General features: G+C 35.9%; 1 protein-coding gene across 6 annotated transcripts in view; it reads right to left on the bottom strand.

The window, feature by feature from the left end:
• Positions 1 to 7,288: 7,288 nt before the first annotated feature.
• The window catches only part of LOC139746981 (large neutral amino acids transporter small subunit 1), a 165,633-nt gene continuing 152,161 nt past the window's right edge, over positions 7,289 to 20,760 (bottom strand). For 2 of the 6 annotated variants that reach the window (XM_071658677.1, XM_071658678.1), the window contains exons 8-11: positions 19,361 to 19,520; positions 19,008 to 19,097; positions 9,667 to 9,725; positions 7,289 to 9,330 (exon numbers count right to left, since the gene is read on the bottom strand). In XM_071658677.1, coding sequence (XP_071514778.1) covers positions 9,667 to 9,725; positions 19,008 to 19,097; positions 19,361 to 19,520 — 309 coding nt within the window. In that variant the 3' untranslated portion in view covers positions 7,289 to 9,330. Of the gene's footprint in view, positions 9,331 to 9,666; positions 9,726 to 16,441; positions 16,564 to 19,007; positions 19,098 to 19,360; positions 19,521 to 20,760 lie in introns of those variants that run through there. The other 4 variants (XM_071658674.1, XM_071658673.1, XM_071658676.1 and 1 more) reach the window with 3 other exon arrangements.

Below are 20,760 nucleotides of genomic sequence, written 5' to 3'. Positions count from 1 at the left end.
AATAGTTGCAACATATATTCAGTGAATAGTTTGGTAAATTGTACTTATTACATTTTTTCTACAAACTTTTCTTCGGTAGGTTTGTACACGACATATAAATTAGGCATGCTATGCAGTTGTTGAAAGCCAGGCATTAAGGGGGGGGCATCGAGTAAACATACAACGCAGGCTGCATTTAAACTTGAAGTGTTTCACTGTCCTTTGTTATGTGTGGACCTGTGTACTTTCTCTCAGCTTGTAGTGTGTGGGTTGCCATTACTGTTGACTTTACTGCACTCTTGTGTAAATGATCTGATTAAGTTCCTCTTAGTTTTATAAACTAATGATTATTTCGATTTTCAATACAATAAAGGTTGTAGAGATGGTTATTCTAACAAATACTAACAATCGCAGGGAAGTTAGGTTACCCTTAGCTGTAAAACACGCATCTTATACCCAATGATTATCACAGTAAATGGCATTTTTCATTATTTTTTCAAGTTAATTTTCTTTTGTAAGTTCATACCTAGCTCATGAACTATTAATTATTTAGATATCCACAATATTAATGGAGAGAATGGGTAATAGATGAAAAGGCAAGGGATCCTAGGGCAATAAATGTGTTGAAGCCAATGCTCACAACAAAACTTTCAAATATACATTTTGAATGATACAATGAATTTATATTTTCATGTATACATATTTTTTACACAACTCTTTTTTATCTTATGTTTTGCTTAACTCATGAACCAAGAATTACTTACAGATCCAGAAGAAAATCAAGGGGATGATAAAGATGGTAGCGTTATCTACCACCTAAGTGCTTGTGGTCACAGAGAGAGGAGCCTGGCCCCAGCGGAGAAGTATTCAGTATGTACTCTGCATATCAAGGCAAACTGGTATTTTCCATAAAAATTTCTTTTTGTATCCCAGGGGATAGGGGAGAAAGAATACTGCCCACATATTCCCTATGAGTCATAGAAGGCAACTAAATGGGGTGGGAGTGGGGGACTGGAAATCCTCCCCTCCTGTTTTACTTTTCTAAAAGAAGGAACAGAGAAGGGGGCCAAGTGGGGATTTTTTCACCAAAGCTCAGTCATCTGTTCGTGACGCTACCTCCCTAACACGGGAAATGGCAAATGTGTTTGAAAAAATTACAAAATTCTCTTCAGTAAGGTCTTGACTAACACATGAATTAATAAAAATAACAAAAATGTGGGAGATGGAAGAGCTATCAAATCTGGTGAGAAATTCAGTTAGTTAAAGAGTTCACTAGTTATGGAGATTCTTTTACCATGGCCTCTCCCATGAGGGAGTTCCTGAAGGAGAATAAGCAACAGGGATATTAATTGATAAGCTAATTGTTATTTGTTTTTTCTGCATAATTCTCTTTAGTATATTCTGGCCTAATTTGTATGCCAATAATCATTTAGATATTCAACAAAATGGAGAAAATGGGAGGTTAAATGAAGAGCTCGCGAGCCAGGGAATATGAGCTTCGTAAAAGCTAGTGCCCATGGCAAGACACTTAGTAGATATGGAAAACTGTATTTTATATATGTATTTTTGTAATGCAGTTCTCTTCAGTGAGTTCTTAGCTAACTCGTAACTAATAATAATTTAAATACTCTTAAAAATATGGAGAAAATGGATGGTAGAGGTGGAAGTGCAGGGTGTGTCCTGGTGTTTTAATAAATATGACTCAGAGAAGCATTTGCCATTTCATCCCACATTAATGTTTCTATTCATGTTAATACCTGTTATTTTCTTTTATTTTTTGTCAGATGAATTCAATTTCATTCGGTGAGTATTCATTGGATTTGTTTTGACAGTTACAGATGTTATTTTGGAAGGGATTCAGTAAAGGTCTTGGAATGCATACCTATTAAATACATGAAACAAATGGCTCTCTTAAAACAAAATTGTTCTGTGCAAACTTTTTCGTCATATAACAGGATATAGGTGTAGGTGTATTAGGTAGGAAGGGACAATAATTAAAGTACATTTACTTAAATATTTTGATACTGTCATCATGTTAAATAATTGTCCCCTCAAAAAATATCTTGATCCAATAAAATGGTATGAACTTTTCCTAAGATGAAGTGACAACAGTACAATACATTAAAGCTGTATCAACATCATGAACACCAAATTTCAAATGGTGTCACAGTACATACATAACACACAACGATGGATAATATACACATCTTTTGAAGATAGGTTCACTTTCACATACAGATAAATGGCACTAAAACTCTAGCTCAAAGAGATATTTACATAATTGCCTCTAAAACAATGTGGGATATGCTACAGTTGTGGAGAGTATATGATAAAAGGATGCAATCTGTCACTTGTCAATGGTATATTACAAAGTATTAGACCTAAAGCAGTGATTAGAACAATGCACTGTCAGTTTTCAAAATTTATTGATTTAACAAAAATTTTATTAGTCCTTATTGACTATTCATATACAGATGCTGCTCGACTTACAATTTTTTATCTTTGATGGTGTGTTAACGATACATGTTCAGTAGAAACTGTACTTCGAATATTGAATTTTGATCTTTTCCTAGGCTAGTGATATGCAGTATGATACTTTCTCATGATGCTGTAGCTAAGCTATGATGTTCAGTAGTTTAGATGTATAGCATTAAATGTATTTTTGATACGATATTTTCATCTTACAATGGGGTTATCGGAAAGGAACCGCTTTGTAAGTCGAGGAGCATCTGTACAACCAAAGTCTTATCCCATTTCAGTCGGTAAACCAAGTTGAAATGTCCAATACACATGTGGCATAATCACCACTGGCTGTACACTTTCTAAAATTTTTATTGAGGCAACCCAAGTACAACCATTCTTGATGTTATATAAAATCCTATTATTCTAAAAACTAACCTTGGAGAAACAACAAAACAATTTTAAGCAGCTAATACACTTTGTGCTGGAAGACTTGCTTCAAATTGCACCTTGCAAAGACTGCTCAAATCAGAGTGAATGACTTGGGAAAGTGTGCTACTATCTCTTGGAGAATGTATTCTCGTTTTGCATGTATTAATGATGAAAAAGTGGGACACTGTAAATTTACTATGCTATTGAGCACAAGCAGGAAATTTTAATGCCATAAATATTGAGAAACTGATCCCAGTCATTCTTGGAAGCACTATTGTTATAAGATTGGGCTAATTTTTTCTTTCTGTCTGAATACATGTATCATTTCATGATCTGTTGCTGGAGATTTTTATTTTTTTTTTATACACATATGTAAGTCAGTTGCTTCATCTTTCTACCCCTTTTCCAACAAATTAAAGGCTATTTCTTTTAAGATACATCTTGCAGATCAGGTAAATTATTGTTTAGCCTCCACTAAGCGAAGGAATATATCATGTGGAAAAGCAGTTGTGCAATTTTCTGCCAGTTACAATAAGGATATTGGGTTTTTAATGAAATCCCAGTTCAGATGTGCACCAGATATGGTCAAATGTCCTGAAAAGTTTATGGAAAAAGCTTGCTAAACACAGAATCTTCACTGCGAGGGGCTGGAAATCCTCTCTTCCCCCCCTTTTTTTTTAATATTCCAAAGGATTAACAGAGAAGGGGGCCAAGTGAGGTTATTTCCCTCTAAGGCTCAGTCCCCTGATCCTAATGCTACCACGCTAATGTGGGAAATGGCGAGTGTATGAAAAAATGAATATATATTTTTTTTCTTTCATACTATTCGCCATTTCCCGCATTAGCGAGGTAGCGTTAAGAACAGAGGACTGGGCCTTAGAGAGAATACCCTCACCTGGCCCCCTTCTCTGTTCCTTCTTTTGGAAAATTAGAAAAAAAAAAAAACGAGAGGGGAGGATATATATGTATATATTCATATGAGTCCACGGGGAAAATGAAACACGATAAGTTCCCAAGTGCACTTTTGTGTAATAAACACATCATTGGGGGAAACACGAGAGAAATATAAGTCAGTTGATATACATAGAAGAGACGAAGCTAGGACACCATTTGGTAAACATGTGATTTGGACAATCACATGCTTACCAAATGGCGCCCTAGCTTCGTCTCTTCGATGTATATCAACTGACTTATATTTCTCTCTTGTGTCAACCCTGATGATGTGATTATTACACGAAAGTGCACTTGGGAACTTATCGTGTTTCATTTTCCCCGTGGACTCATAGGAATATATTTATATTATATACCCACAAGCAAACACCAGCCACATTCAGACACCTTTCCAGACTTCTCATGCTCTAATCTTTGGTATCAGTAATTTATTTCATTATCTATCTACCTATCTCTGATGACTATTCCCTCTGGGAATTCCCTAAGAGGGTGGCCACGACAAAAGTCTTCATAATTGGTGAACTCTAGTGCTGCTTCTAAACCTTTGGTGTCCCTCCTTGAGAGGCCATTGACAGAGGGCAATTCTAACGTAGTTTCCAGAGGCTCCTACCTATTGTTCCTTTTCGAATACCAATTACTTCATTGTTTTCCTTTTTACCCCTATATCAAATCGTGAATAAAACTTTTGCAATGCATTTAACCTTTCTAATCCATATCAAATTCCGTCAGCACATTCTCTAAACTCTGTACCATAAAACAATCTTCAAACTTTCTCTACCAGCAGAAATCATTCAGACACTTCTAGAGGGGTACAAAGTATTCTTTGGCTGAGAACTTGCCGTTGTCAATATAGTGATTGGTATTAAGTCCTTAAACACCACTGTAGCAACATCCAATAAACTCATTTGAACTCTTACTCTATTTAGTTTCTTAAGGCACATGTTTACCCCTGCAAATTAATACACTCTAGAAGCTGAAAAATGTACTAGCTGTTTTTACTTGTTTCTACTTTGCATAGATAGTGTAAGCATATATTTTTCAGTTTCTGTATATTCTCTCATTTTGGGTTTTGGGAGGGTTAGTGATGGCTGCCAAGTGAGCCAGCACTTCAGTGGTAGTCGAGTTCCACTCCTTTGACCCAAGTAGCTATCTTTACTTTTTGCCTTACCACATGGACTAATGGCATTCTGTCCACAGACATACAATCCCTCCTTGTCACTCGTAACACTTGACAACACTTAACTCAGCTCATTCTTCTTTACTCTAGATTTTCCTGCAAAATGATATGCGCTAGCCTTGCCTTTTGGCAAAATGGTAGGAGCAAAAGAAAGAAGTAACAGGTAAAATAATTAGACAGGAGCATTAGGTAAGAGCATGTGCTGGGAGCATTAGGCAGTAGTAGATTGACACATTAGGAAGCAGTAGTTGATAGGAACATTAGGTAGAAGCATCTGAAAACTGCACTGGAGCTGCCCTCTGTCACTGGCCTGTTAAGGGTGAGGCACTAAAGGCTAAGAAGCAGCCTTGGAGTTCAACAGATATGGGGATTCTTTTGTTGTAGCCAGCCCCTCGAGGGAGTTCCTAAAGGTAATGGGCATCAGATATATAGATGGATGGATCCTTTTCATTAAACAAAAAACAAGAGTGCTTACATAAACTGTGTGCACCACCCTTACTAATAATTTGCATAAATATGTATCTGCTATTCCCTCAATACTCTTCCTTGTTACTTTGAAAAATTCTAAGAAGGTAGTAGTTGGCAAGGCAGCCAACGACCAGGGAGGTATAATACCGGTACTACCCGCCTGGGTATCGGGAGTGTTAGTGACTGCTGTTTAGTGAGCCAGCACTGCAGTGGTTGTCGAGGCACTCCCCTGACTCAGGTAGCTGTCTTTTCTTTCTGCCTCACCCACACATGGACTGCTGGCATTCTGTCCACCAACACAATCTCTCCATGTCACATATAACACTTGACAACGATTAACTCACACAGCTCATTCTTCATGACTCTAGATTTTCCTGCAGTGAGCGATATGTGCTAGCCCTGCCTTTTGGCAAAATGGTAGTTGCAACAGATAGAAGTAGGTTGGGACATAAGGCAGGAGTAGTTAGTAGGAACATTGGAGCCTCCACAAACACTAGTGTTGGAGTAGCCCTCTGCCAGTGGCCTGTTAATGGTGAGGCACTGAAGGCTAAGAAGCAGCAGTAGAGTTCACTAGTAATGGAGACTGTTTTGCCATGGCCACCCCTTTTGAGAGGGGTTTCAGGGAGGAACAGGCATCTGATAAATAGATAGATAGATATGCGCCTGGATATTGGGAGGGTTGGTCACGGTTATCTAGTTAGGCAGTTCTTCACTGATTATCTAGGTGCACCCCTCTGACCCAAGTAGCTGTCTTTTCTTTCTGCTTCATCCACACATGGACTGCTGGCATTCTGGCCACAAACATACAGTCTCTCCTTGTCATACATAACACTTGACACACACAGCTCATTCTTCACAACTCTAGTGCTTTGTGCTAAATCTGCCTTTTGGGAAAATGGCAGGAGCAGAAGAGAGTATTAGTTGGTAGGAACATTAGGTGGTAGCCTCTAAAAAAAAAACCACTGCTATAGTGTTGCCCTCTGCCTGTTAAGAAGCAGCACTGGAGTTCAGTTATGGAGACTTTAGCCATGGCCTACCCCTTGAGGGGGTTCATGAAGGGAATGTGCTTCACAAAATATAGATAGAACATTTTAGCTTCCACTCAGTCTATAGGATTTTTTTTTTTTTGGGTGGGACATCTAAGTGTTCTATACATAGACAAAAAAAAAAAAAGAAAAAAAAATGATGTGCCTGATATTATACTGTTATGCAACCCCATTAAATGTAAAAAAAAGGAGTGCATCAATAAGTCAAAAGCAAGGCAGTTGGTCTCAGATGAAGTGGCACACACAAGTATCTTTTCAGCACATCCACATGAAAAACTTAAGAAGACTGTGTGTGTGTATGAAATGATTAATAAAGGCAAGTGTGATGAACTCTATATACAGAAGAAAAACAGTGAATGAAATGTTTCATTCACTGTTTTTCTTCTGTATATAGAGTTCATCACACTTTCATAAGCCCAACACAAAGTCTCAAAAATAATTCAAAAATTTTCATTAAAGGGACTACTACATTAAAAAAGATATTGCATCTTTATACCAGTAATTTTTTCCAATTTGAGCCATTTCAAGTGCTGTATGTTTAGGGTTGTATTGGGCAATTTGTTGGAGCCTGAAAGATGCACTGCATTTGTATTATTCCTCAAACCTCAAAATATGCAATGCATTTGTATTGGTCTTCAAACCTCATTATGAATACAATTGAAAGATGGCCCACAGTAACTATAGTCATCTGTTATTTGTGATTCTTCCAATACACTGCCTTGAAGACATTAATCAGATCCCAGATAAAAAAAATTGGTAAAAAAATTTAGGCAAAAACAATTCAGGGTTTATTTCAATATTATTTTAGTGAAGGATTTTTTTTTTTTTTTTATACATACTACATGTGAACTATTCATGCATGGAGATCCTCCAGCATCTAAGCAATGGTCCCAGTAATGTAGATGCAGTACAAATATATCTTCTAATATTCAGCACCCTTTTCTACTATTTCTCATCTCCAAAATTCATGCAAATATGAATCATACAAAAATATCAATAATAATATTTTCTTTTTAAGCTAATGGGTTCTGAATAGTGAAGGTATTGGTACCATACTGCTGATCATACAGACCGATTATCTAGGAATTCTGAAGAAAAAAATAGACACCAAAAAAATCTTATTCCTTATATGCATCTTTTAACATACTTGAATGATCAAAAAAAAAAAATTCCTGATAAAATACTTGGTATTGTGATGAGTTCATTCAAGCTGAGAATTTACTGATAAACTAATTATATTACACAAAAAAGTAACAAAATAATGCTTTGAACAAAAAATGTGTAATTCTTACACTGTCTTTTAAGCATTCATAATAGGGTCCAAGGCCTTTGCAATTTGCTGTTCTAATATGTGTTCTTGATGCATTTAAATCCTAAATTAATAAATCAATTTACTACACTAAGAGCAAAATAGAGTAATTGTTAACCCTGATGTCCTCAAAGTATGTCTATCCTTTATTAAAATATAATTGTAACTTTATCCACATGCCCTACATGAAAACAAAAACTAGCATCAGATCTACAGCATCAAAATTCCCCAAGCAGAAAATTTGTCTAGCTAATCCATTAAATACTAAAAAGATCATTCTTGCTATTGATGCATACACAAAGTAAAATTCCTGTATTACTCCAATACTGAGCATAGTCTCCTGTAAAATGTTCCAATATACTGAATACATTCACATGCTCACAAAATAAAATGAATATACATCTGATTATGTAGCAACAATGCTCCTCCAACAATAACAAATACTTCCACTATTTTGTAATTAAATATGCAAGGGATTTAAATCTGACACTACAGCTTTCTGTATTCACATTCATACCTGATATTTAACTGGTGTGGTAACTCATAAATGCCATACATCAATATCCTCACTTACCAGTCATACTTGATTAAAACAATGTATTCATTTGGTTTTCTAAAATACTTGACAAGGACAGTCATATGATATTACAATATCCTAAAAGGAAAAAAAAAAATATATGAAAGAAATCCTGCATTGTCATAATACAGAGAAGAATATTTCTTCTATATAAAAGAAAATATATATCACAGTAAATCTACACTGTAACTACAATTGTTCTGTACCCATGACTATTTCTTATACAGAATGACAATGTTTTTGTGGGAGTATTTTTAAGTCTAATAAGCTATACAAAATTCATTATAAAAATCATCAGACCCCTCACTTTGCAAAGAACTTAAGTAAAAGTATGTTTTATCGTAGCTACATACATTTGTGAGTGGTAGGTAATATAATCCCAGCCCATCTTCCACCACTCAAAATACTGGTTAGGATGTTCAACTGGTTAAGAGTGTTGATCTCTCCTTAACACCCACAAGAAAATTAGGTGTAAAATCGTATGGTCTACTGTCAAATAGTCATAATAAGTGTAGTTACCATGTGGTGAGGAGTCATTGTCAAGCTGTGTATGATGAATTACCGCTCCATCATTCACTTTAACAGTTTCCAACAGAGCATACCTACATATACAAAAATAATAACTTTGAATTGGAATTAATGCTTTCTTGACAGATTAATGTCTAATTACTACCAATGAATGGTAAAGCAAGTCTGCTTTATGTATGTTATCTTAAGAGTGTATATATAGGAATATCCAACTCAGACACACTCACAAGACACCCCTTAATATCTTAACAGTAACAGAATTTGTTACAATGCGGTCCATTCGTCTCTCCCACTAATGTCTTGGAATTCAACCTTCAGAAAAGATGTGTTGGTCCTCACAGACATGCTGGATTTTCAGGCTGGCAGACCATCATTATCTTTTGCATAAAAATGTCCAGTTTACCTGTGGAGTTATTGGATAATAGATATTAGCAATGCATGCCACTTTTCTTAATAAAAATGAAATTATATCAAAGAAAATAATTTTCCTCTGTATTGCAATTTACTAGTGAAAGCTTACTGCATTTGAATATGAGCAAAATATTCATATAAAAAGATAACATTAAATCTATGCCTTTGCATTCATTTGTGCATTACAATGAAAATTTAAAAAACAAAATTGCAGTTTATATTTAGGCAATAAACTGCTTATAATAAGTTCTAAGCAAACATCAAACTAAGGAACTTAAGAGGCTTCAGAAAGCATAAACAAAGAAATATAAGGAAAATGCCATGATACCTATGAAGTCACTGGTCGAACCACCATCATTAGTTTCTGGAGAGACTCGGTCATGTTATCTGAGGATGAACAGGCATAACATGACAAGTAAAAAACAAAGCAAACAAACATGCAGAAATACACATTCCTTATGTGCAGCATTCCCACACAAATACATAATGCAATCATTTAATTTTCTTGTACCACCTTATTAACTATATTTTTTTGTGAGAAATAACTTCAAAAGGAAATTCATTTGATGCTAGATGTGACAAATTTGTGGGAGAGAATGATCTACATCCTTTCATTCATTCTGTGATAAGTACTAAGATGGGAGAGAGCTATGAAAATCACAAAAAAATGTGAAACTTAGAATGATGAAAACACCCAAAAACCAAAATTAAACATATTTTCAATGTTTTTACTGACAAATACCGATTATACTGACGGATAAGTATTACCACTTTAAGCAAGTGTACTGGAAGGTGTCTGTGTGCAAGTGGATGTAAATAAGACCATAACAACATATCATTCAATTAGTGTTACTGAATAGATAAATGATGGCTACTTGGGGATGTTTGGTTAGGTATTCATCCATCCTGATGGTTTCTAAAAATGTTTTTCCAACTGCAATGTTAGCCTAATCACCATTTTGGTCTACGGAGCAAATGACCGTGCAAATTTCACCCCTTTACTGTCTAGTGATGCCCATCGGCTTCGGAAAACATTTCCCTGCTCATCCAAGTTGAGCTGGGGTGTGAAGGATCCTGCACTGTTGGGATCTAATAGCAGTCAGATTCTGTATGATGCATTGTGCATCACTGACAAATGAAACATATAACCATCAATTTACCATTTACCTTCACAGCCTTCCCCACTACTGCCTTGTTTATTATCACAATCATTATAGGAAAGGATGCAAATCATTCTCCCAGTCACGTATTTCCCATTTCTAGCATCAAATCAACTGTTGCAAGTTTATTTCCATAAAAAAGTGGTGCATGGAAATTCAATGTTCACCAAACATATAAATACACAAAGCACACTGGCTGAGTTAAAAGGGTATAAAAAGTAATAAAAAAGAGGTTCACATTAAAAGTGCAACATGTGGCAAGTGCAGTTTGGGCCCTGGGTCACAATAATTAAGATTTAATCTGATGAGTATATACACCTCTTTATATGCTAATTAATTTTATAATAATACCTTAACTTCCATTTAAACTGATTAGTACAAGGTTACTAGCTATCTATTTTCTATACCTTCCATTTAGACTGATTAGTACAAGGTTACTAGTTATCTATTTTCTATAACCAACCATGCTCTTGCTGTCTACCTGGGACAGAGTAACATGAATTAAGGATAGAAAGCACATGTCCAATTTTTCCTCAAACATAATTCAAATTGTTTTCACATAATTTAATTTACATGTGACTGAGAGGTGCAATAAGCAAGGTTATGAATGAAAACATGAATCCTTAATATATCTCATTCATTTTGTGTCTTTTTTATATGAAAATGTTCATATTTTAACAGCTTCTTTATTCTATCCATCCTTTTTGGTCCCCATTTACATAAACACCAACTTCTCTCATTACATGAAAAAATTAATCTGGTATCCTCATCTGAAAACCTTTCAACCTAAACAATGCATATTGTGCATTGCTCCAACTATTTTCACTTGTTCTGGTACCTTTCAAGATACTAACTTGATCACTAACCTATCATCTGTAACATATCCAAAATGGCCACGCCATTTTGAAGAATTCCATGTCTTTTCACTTATTAGATATCTTTCTCTCACCTTGATTCCTTTATCTATCCTCTTAGTTTTAACGATACTACACTAACTATCCATCTCTACTAATATAATATTTATGGACCTAAAAAAAATAAGGTTTCACGCCCATACATTACAGATGCAGACAGTAATCCATCTTTGACAAACAAAAACACAGATATACTAACAATAGAATCACAAGATTTCCTAATCTTTCTAAACACAAAATTTTTACAAAATTCTTGCCTCTTCGGGCACTTCGGTTTAGATATTTCTTCCTCATCTAATATCTGACACTGCCTCAAATAGTATACCAAAAGCTTTCAACATCTTTTTTTTTTCTCAATTTACCATTGTAATGCTTCACAAGAAAGCCTTTAAGTTTTCATACAACAAGCTATTGTGATGTAGACAGCATAATTCTTCATAATTTTCAATGCTTTACATCCTTCGTATGGAAAACTTTCAACCCTGGATCTCTCTTTTACTAATCTGTTTTTCAGGGGACAGGCATGCAATTCCTACATGGAATCAATAAAAAGTGAAACTAAATTCCATGACTACAGAGTCTGGTACAGTCTTAATGTACAATGTAATAACTAAATTTCCTGCCTGCATTTTGAAAGATTCAGTGGTCCCTTTACTGACTACAGGCATGAATCAATGCCACAAGTTGCTTGCAACTCTACCTAACAAGCAGAAATAACCACAAGCCTGTTACCCAGAAAAACCATAAGGTAAGGACAATGCTTAGCCCCACACAATGTGCCCTAGCCTATATTATGTTTTATGTTGGGCTCAGATGATAATAGCAAACTGCCAAGTTACTCAATATAATGTCCAAGTACATTACAGGAAAACGGTTAAATATTTTAATTTCATCATTTCAAAATCTGCTAATATTCCACTGGCTGAGGAAAACAACTTTTCCATGCAACCAAGACACAATGTAAGTTACTTGACATACAAGACAATGACTTTAATTCCTCTGCAATGTAATCCTGGAGAAGTAAAACATTATTACATTAATCTTCACACACCTTACTATTCATTCTATTCATTACTATCCATCTTTAAAGTAACATTTCATATTAACTATTACAGCCTGCAAATTATTTCACAAATATAAGTTTGATATATCATCAAAATGATAAAGGAAACCTCCACAAAATCCAACAAATATTTTCTAAATCGAGACTCGAAACTGCAAACTTTTAAAAACCAAAAACTTCCAAAATCCCTAGTGTATCAAAAACGAAATTTCCACATAACTGGATCAAAGCCTCCAAAGTTGATTACTCTGTAAAAGTGTCTACGAGGAAAGAAAACCATAAAAGACTGGTAAATTAAAAACAAGAAAATAATGATAACATGGTAACCAGTTAGAGAACATATTAATGAAAATCTTTTGTGAGTCTGGATTTGAAGTATCCTACACTCAACCACCTCATTATGCTTTTCTGTGAAGCATGATCATTTAAGTAACCCATACCCTTTAGCATTATGCTTATGTCTTTTCTACATATTTCACTGTTTTATTTCCTCCCCATCCCATATCACTAGTGTTGGGGTTACAGCATTTTCCGCAGTGAAAACACTTGAACCTGCCATTCAGTTCCTTGTATATCCTTATATATCATCCTCTACAACTCTTCCCTCCAAATCCCTTAGCCTGATTAGCTATGCCTTAACTGCCAATGTACTTGAAATTATGGAAAAACTATGGATTATGCCGTACCGTGTCCACAAAATTCTTTTTTAAACTCTGTTCCTTTTTTTTTCCTAAGCTGCTAGACTTGCTTATGCCTTACAAATGCAGGCAAGCTGGGTCGTCACCTGTACCTTCACACAATGCTTCTTAAGGATGCTTCCCTCTGTGTGAGACTATAGGTTACCCATTTTCCTACTTTTTAACCACAAACTTCACGTAACCTTTCATCACAATGTCCTGATTCCTGACTCTGTTTCCTAATTTTTGTTACTGCATAAATAGCTGAGTTCTGTATAGTTTCCAGAGTTTTATCTTTAAATCTCTGCTCTTCTTACATCCTCACTTACTACATAATCAAACCCAAGCAATACATGATCATTTTTTCAAAATGGTGTACCATACATATTTTCAATTTCCATGCTTCTAGTATCTGAAATTATGCTGTCATCCCCGTTTGTCATTCTGAGTCTATCAAAGGCATATTCTTGTCAACACAATAACTCAAGAACAATACTTGTAAAAGACAGACACTATATACTTACACCCTGGAGAGGTGATGTACTTATATTTTGGAGCAGGTATAGGCAAAAATTTAAACATTATGTAGGAGAAAGATTTTTCAGCAAGTTTTATGTCAGGGGTGCTGAAGGATGATCAATTCAAAACCAAAACATGCTACTGGTACATGTAATGTACAGACAAATATCTTTTTTTCATACTATTTGCCATTTCCCGCATTAGCGAGGTAGCGTTAAGAACAGAGGACTGAGCCTTTGAGGGAATATTCTCACTTGGCCCCCTTCTCTGTTCCTTTTGGAAAATTAAAAACAGGAGGGGAGGATTTCCAAGCCCCCACTCCCTCCCCTTTTAGTTGCCTTCTACAACATGTGGGGAATTCGTAGGAAGTATTCTCCCCTATCCCCAGGGATAACCGACAAATATCACAGCATAAAAATTTTTGCAACTAATGAGCATGGCTATTTTTCCCTATGATTGATACGGTGTATATTTAATAATGTGATTAATATTTGTGTTTTATGGGGAAAGAATCTTACACTCATGTTGATCGTCTCAATCTTGTACATATCTATCATGTGCTTATACATATGTATGCAAACACACACACACACACATCCTAGCCTATGCAAGGTACCCATTCTATCAACCAGCCCCTAGGGTAGGATGAAAAACTGGGTGGGCTGTGAAATGGCTACTGTGACCAGGATTTGAACCTATGCAGGTTTGATCCCAGGAGCTTTGTGCATGTGTGATGGTCAGTAGTGCTAACTGCTTTGCAGTGTTGTAATTAATTGTTGTGAAATACTGCTATGAAATAAACACTCAACAATAAATAAAGTCTTTTTCACATGTTATACTGCACTATCATGTCAACACATCTTAGTCAACCAAAGCTGGGTGACTAAAAAGTCTCCATATAATTTTGTTTTTCCACAAGAAGACCAAGACGAGCAGGTCCAGATAACTGGGGCTTCGCTGTGCAGTGCTACAAGCATTTACACCTGCATTGCATACACAAAACACTCTGTTATGGTTACAATATATTCAGACTTCAATATGATTTTAAGGACTTGTGCATTCTTGGTATGATTAAATGCATACAATTGCAAAAAAAAATCTTAGTTTTAAGTGAAACATAATGCGGTGCTGAGAGGCAAGTGAATTTCAAAGCATCACTGAGAGTAATGAAAAGATATATTACAGCCACAAAGTGTTCTGATAATATGCAGCAAAGACTGTCTAGTTGGGAACTGTTAACTAATAATAAAAAAATAGTTTGTGCGTGTAAAACAACACCAAGTTTAAAATAATTTGTGATGAAAAGTCGCAAAAGTGGATACTCTAAACAAGACAGAATATGGAACAAGGACATCAGAGTAAGACATGAAATGAGAGGGTATAAATGAAAGATAAGAATGGACATGGAGATAGTATATGTAAAAAGAAACAGAATATTTTTGCAAGGTACAAGAAAATAGGTATTAACTAAGAACACACTATGGTAGAACATGGATAGAAAGTACAAATAGAATGTCTTGGAGTTTTTTATGCCAAATAGAATGTCTCTTGAGTTTTTTATACCTAACTGCCTTCCCCTTACTTGCATCTATCCATTCACTAGCTGTTACGTATAATGGAACAAAACTAGAGCTATCCCACGGTCTACCATAATAACTTCATATGCCCCAGTTCAGCCCTGTAACAGCACATGAAATGTCATTATTCCTTATCAATCCAATTTATTCCCTATCCGATGTGCCTTTTGCCCTCCTGACCGTTCATGCCCTAATACCAAAAAAAAAACAGCCTACACTCCACCCAGTCTCCTCCAAACCCTCGCTCCTACCACTTGACTCGAAGATCCTCTCTCTTTTTTCAGTCATCTTTTCTACAAGCCTGAGCAATTTCAGAACATCCCGGTTAACTTTCCAAGACTGCTTACAACCACATTTTCACCTTTTCCTTACATTTTCATTCCTCACATAATCATCTCACCTCACACGCCATGTTGTCCATAAGCATTTGATTTCCAAACATCCAACCTCTTCCTTTCCTATGCATTCAAGTTCCAAACTGACATTCTTATGACACTGTCAGGACCAATACTCTTTCAAACACCCATTTTTACCCTCTCCTTCCAAATGTTCCTTATAGCACCCAGAAATTTAGCCCCACCCTAACTTATTTTAGCCCCTATGGTTCCAACTGCTGTTATATCCACTCCGAAATACCTGAAGCACTCCACTTCCTCTATGTACTTTCAGTTCGAACTCGAACCATCCCACCTCATGACTTTACTTCTGATCACAATTACACTTAACTTTCTCCTTTGCCACATTCTCCCAAACTATGTCAATAGCTTCTGGAGTTTCTCTTTACAAACTGCCATCAGAAGGATTCTAGCAAATTGTTCACCTCCTCTGTTACCCTACTCCAAGCATACTGTACACCTCTTCTTACTTCTAAGACCCTCACACTTGCTTCTCTAACCATCTAGTCCATAAACAGATTTATGAATCATGATATCACATATCCTTGATGCAGACCTACCTTCACCAAGAAATGTTAAACCTCCTCTTTCTCTTCAAACCTACATGCCTTACTCTCCTGATAAAACTCCACACTTCTGTGACTGATTATGGTGTATGGAGAATTTGCAAGAGCAACACTATTGTAGTGTAAAATACATAAAGGATACAATGGGAAGAAATTACTTGAAAAAGAAATTGACATGAAATAAGACAGATCATATTTTGTCCAAGTGACAAAAGCATGCAGCATGGTGACGCAGTTATCTATGACAAACACTGCTACCTACATGGCAATTACCATTCTCTACAACATTTCAATTATTTTTCGTCTCAGCAGGTACGACCATCATCACTTTCTGCACAGCTTCTGTAAACTTATCTGATGGGTTAAGAAAGGTACAAAACATAAATACAAAGCCAAAAAATACTCAGCATTTGCATACACTTCTATTACTAACCCAGGCTGGAAAAGAAAAATAAACAACAAACATTAGAGTAATTACCCACACACTTAGTTTTTCAGTGATACAATTCTTTAGTCGTGATGAAAAAAGACAATTCGCAGTGAAGTTCAATATTCCATGATAAAACCAATATACATCTGCATGAATAATCATTAATGCCAGTGTCATACTATCTAGTCTGGAGAATCGCATTACTGTATACTATCTAGTCTCGAGAATTGCATTACTGTAAGTATTTATCAACTACGTGCAGTATTTCTGAGTGGGAGCAGTAGACTCCTATCATTACTTATCTAAAATTCTTATGAGTATTTACATACTTTAATTTCCAATACTAATGAAGGGATTACTTAAATTCTGTTGTTTCTTCAAATTTATATAAAACAAATGAAAATACCCTCCCTTCAGAATTGCAGCATCCTAAGTTACTATCAATAATGGGAAGTATTTCTAAACTTGACTACTGCAATAGTTTCATAAGACTGAAAGTCTAAAATTATCTGAATCTATATCCTTTTCTATCCATTATTAATTAAAGTATTACCAATATAGTTTAATTTTGGATGAAATCCTCCAAGCAAAAATTTTTTGGCCTTGCTTAAAGATGTAATATATAATTATTCATGTGTCTGGCAAGGACTTTAAAACTTATGTGTATAAAATTAATGATACATAAGATGATAGAAAAATTTCAGATGACAATTAGTAATTACAAAAGGGATGTCATCACATGAGTATTTCAACTCGATGTGCAAAGAGTGATGACTTATGCTGCAACATTATATTATTTCTAAACCTTTAAGATGACACAGGACAACCTTATATATCTATCAATCATTAATCTGGATCTGAGAAATCATATATTACTGTGAAATAAAACATCCAACAATGCAACCGAAATATAAGCAACCCTTCTGACACTGGGATTAACATTTTAAAAGTTACCTTGCTGCTTTAGTTTTACAAGTCCAAATTTTGTCTGGAGAGGAATGGCAATAACTTTGACATTATTCATGTGAATGTCTGAGAGAGGGACAGCACCCAACCATGACAAAAGAGAGGGTTCTCAAAAGATTCTGCCATTCAGCAGGGTTAGTACATAACACTTACTGCATATGCCATGAGTTTCTGGGATAGAGTGAGTGAGAAAAGGTACACAGAGCAAACAGTTAACATACGACCTACTGACCTGTAACGATAGAATACATACTGCTCATCTTATTCTTTATTTTATTCTAAAATAAGTGTAAAACCTGAAGCATATCCCCTTCCCACTAATGCACACTGCTATGTCAAATACCTTCTGGAAGTTCAGATAAAGACATTCTGCCCAGCCTTCCCTTTTATCAAGACCTGAGCTCACTCTATTGTAAAACTAAATATATATTTTTTCATACATATTCGCCATTTCCTGCATTGGCAAGGTAGTGTAAACAGAGGGCTGAGCCTACAAGGTCAAATCCTCACTTGGCGCCATTCCCTATTCCTTCTTTTGGAAAACTCAAAACTGGAACTGGAGGGAAGGATTTCCAGCCCCCCCCACTCCCTCCCCTTTTAGTCACCTTTTATGACATGTACGGAATATGTGGGAAGTATTCTTTCTCCCCTATCCCCAGGGATAATATATATATATATATATATATATATATATATATATATATATATATATATATATATATATATATATATATATAATGTCAAAGTTTTTCATTCCTTTTTCATAAAAAAACTCAGTTCTCATCATGAACACAGCTTTGGTTAGCCAAATTGTACCCTGAGATAATGTTAGGACAAATTAACATATCAGAAAAAAATTCCAGCATCAATCCAAACACTGCACAAGTATATCAACAAAACCATATGCTCTACATTATTAATTCCAGCAAGCAATTTAAAGTACATCATCAACAGTAATGTAACATGAGTTAACATACACCTCAAGTCTAATGAATGACACCATGGACATCCACAAAGAACCTTGTGAAGCTTCTTGATCTTAACAGATGACTGAGGCATGCATTATTGAACTCGAGTGATGGATATCATCCTATACATCTGCGTACTATAATTATGCTAGCTTGAGAAAATCATGGATGGAGACATTCTATTTATGCAGTAACATGAGAAAACAAAGAATCAGAGGAAATTATTAATCTCAAGAACTATTTACCAATTACTTTAATTTCTTTCATATACATCAATAACGAAAAAGTGCCCATCACACTGAGAAATGTCTCCCGGTTTGCATTAACTGAAAAGTTATGATAATCTGAACAAAGCAACATTCACAACTCAAGAAGCTACACAGGGTTATTAAAGAAATAAACACTGATTAAGAACATATTGACTTAATACTCACTGAGATTTCTCTTGACCCATACTGGTTTCCTCATTTTGATGAAGATAAGATACACTGGAATACCGGTGGATATGATGCCCACACCAATACCTAACAAGTTTTAATAACCATTAGTTCTGCATCAGTAGTGACAAAATCAGTAATCATCTAACTCAGGATCCCATTTATGGGACTACAACAGGTACGAAGATATGCTCCACAAGGGAGTAATGTAAGGCCCTGGAAGAGGCTGTACTTCTTTTCATTCACTATGTGTTTTATGTCTAATAAAAAATATGTTGAATACAAAAAGAATAATTGTAAATTAGTAAAACACAATAAACTAACTATAGTATAAGAACTTTATGACTTACCAGTTTCAATTGGTGCTTCCCACATCGGCAAAATAGTGATGAAGATCGTAGCAATGATATAAAGGACTGGCCATACAAGGTTAACTCTGATTGGCCTCTCCAAATCTGGAGCTTTCCAGCGAAGCCATGGAACACACAGCACAGCAAGGCCAATAGATATCTGAAATAAAGAATATATAAAAATCTTATTTTCTTTCATACATATTTGCCATTTCCTGCATTTGTGAGGTAGCATTAAGAACAGAGGACTGAGCCTTAGAGGAAATATCCTCAATTGGCCCGCTTCTCTGTTCATATTTTTTTTTGAAAAGTAAAAAAACAGGAGGGAAGGATTTCTAGCCCCCCCACTCCCTCCCCTTTTAGTTGCCTTCTACGACACGCAAGGAATATATGGGAAGTATTCTTTTCCAAAAAAAAAGGAACAGAGAAGGGGGCCAAGGGAGGATATTCCCTCTAAGGCTCAGTCCTCTGTTCTTAATGCTACCTTGCAAATATGTATGAATATATATGTGTGGCGGGGTAGCGACGGGAATGGATGAAGGCAGCAAGTGTGGATGTGTATATGTGTATATATATGTCTGTGTATTATCCCTGGGGATAGGGGAGAAACAATACTTCCCACGTATTCCCTGCGTGTCGTAGAAGGCGACTAAAAGGGGAGGGAGCGGGGGGCTGGAAATCCTCCCATCTCGTTTTTTTTTTAATTTCCCAAAAGAAGGAACAGAGAAGGGGGCCACGTGAGGATATTCCCTCAAAAGGCCCAGTCCTCTGTTCTTAACGCTACCTCACTAACGCGGGAAATGGCAAATAGTTTGAAAGAAAGAGATGTCTGTGTATGTATATGAGTGTATACATTGAAATGTATAGGTAAGTATATGTGCATGTGTGGTCGTTTATGAATATACATGCATATGTGGGTGGGTTGGGTCGTTCTCTCATCTGATTCCTTATGCTACCTTGCTAACCCGAGAGACAGCAACTATGATATATAGATATATTCATCTTTCTTTCTTTCATACTCTTCGCAATTTCCCACATTAGCGAGGTAGAATTAAGAACAGAGGACTGGACCTTTGAGGGAATATCCTCACCTGGCCCCCTTCTCTGTTCCTTCTTTTGGAAAATTGAAAAAAAAATGAGAGGGGAGGATTTCCAGCCCCCGCTCCCTTCCCTTTTAGTCGCCTTCTACGACACACAGGGAATATGTGGGAAGTATTCTGTCTCCCCTATATATTTTTTTTTTTTTTTTTTATACTTTGTCGCTGTCTCCCGCGTTTGCGAGGTAGCACAAGGAAACAGACGAAAGAAATGGCCCAACCCCCCCCCATACACATGTATATACATACGTCCACACACGCAAATATACATACCTACACAGCTTTCCATGGTTTACCCCAGAC

The sequence above is a fragment of the Panulirus ornatus genome, chromosome 67, assembly GCF_036320965.1.
Source record: "Panulirus ornatus isolate Po-2019 chromosome 67, ASM3632096v1, whole genome shotgun sequence".
Classification (NCBI taxonomy): Eukaryota; Metazoa; Arthropoda; class Malacostraca; order Decapoda; family Palinuridae; genus Panulirus; species Panulirus ornatus.
This window is presented reverse-complemented; position numbering and strand designations above follow the sequence as displayed.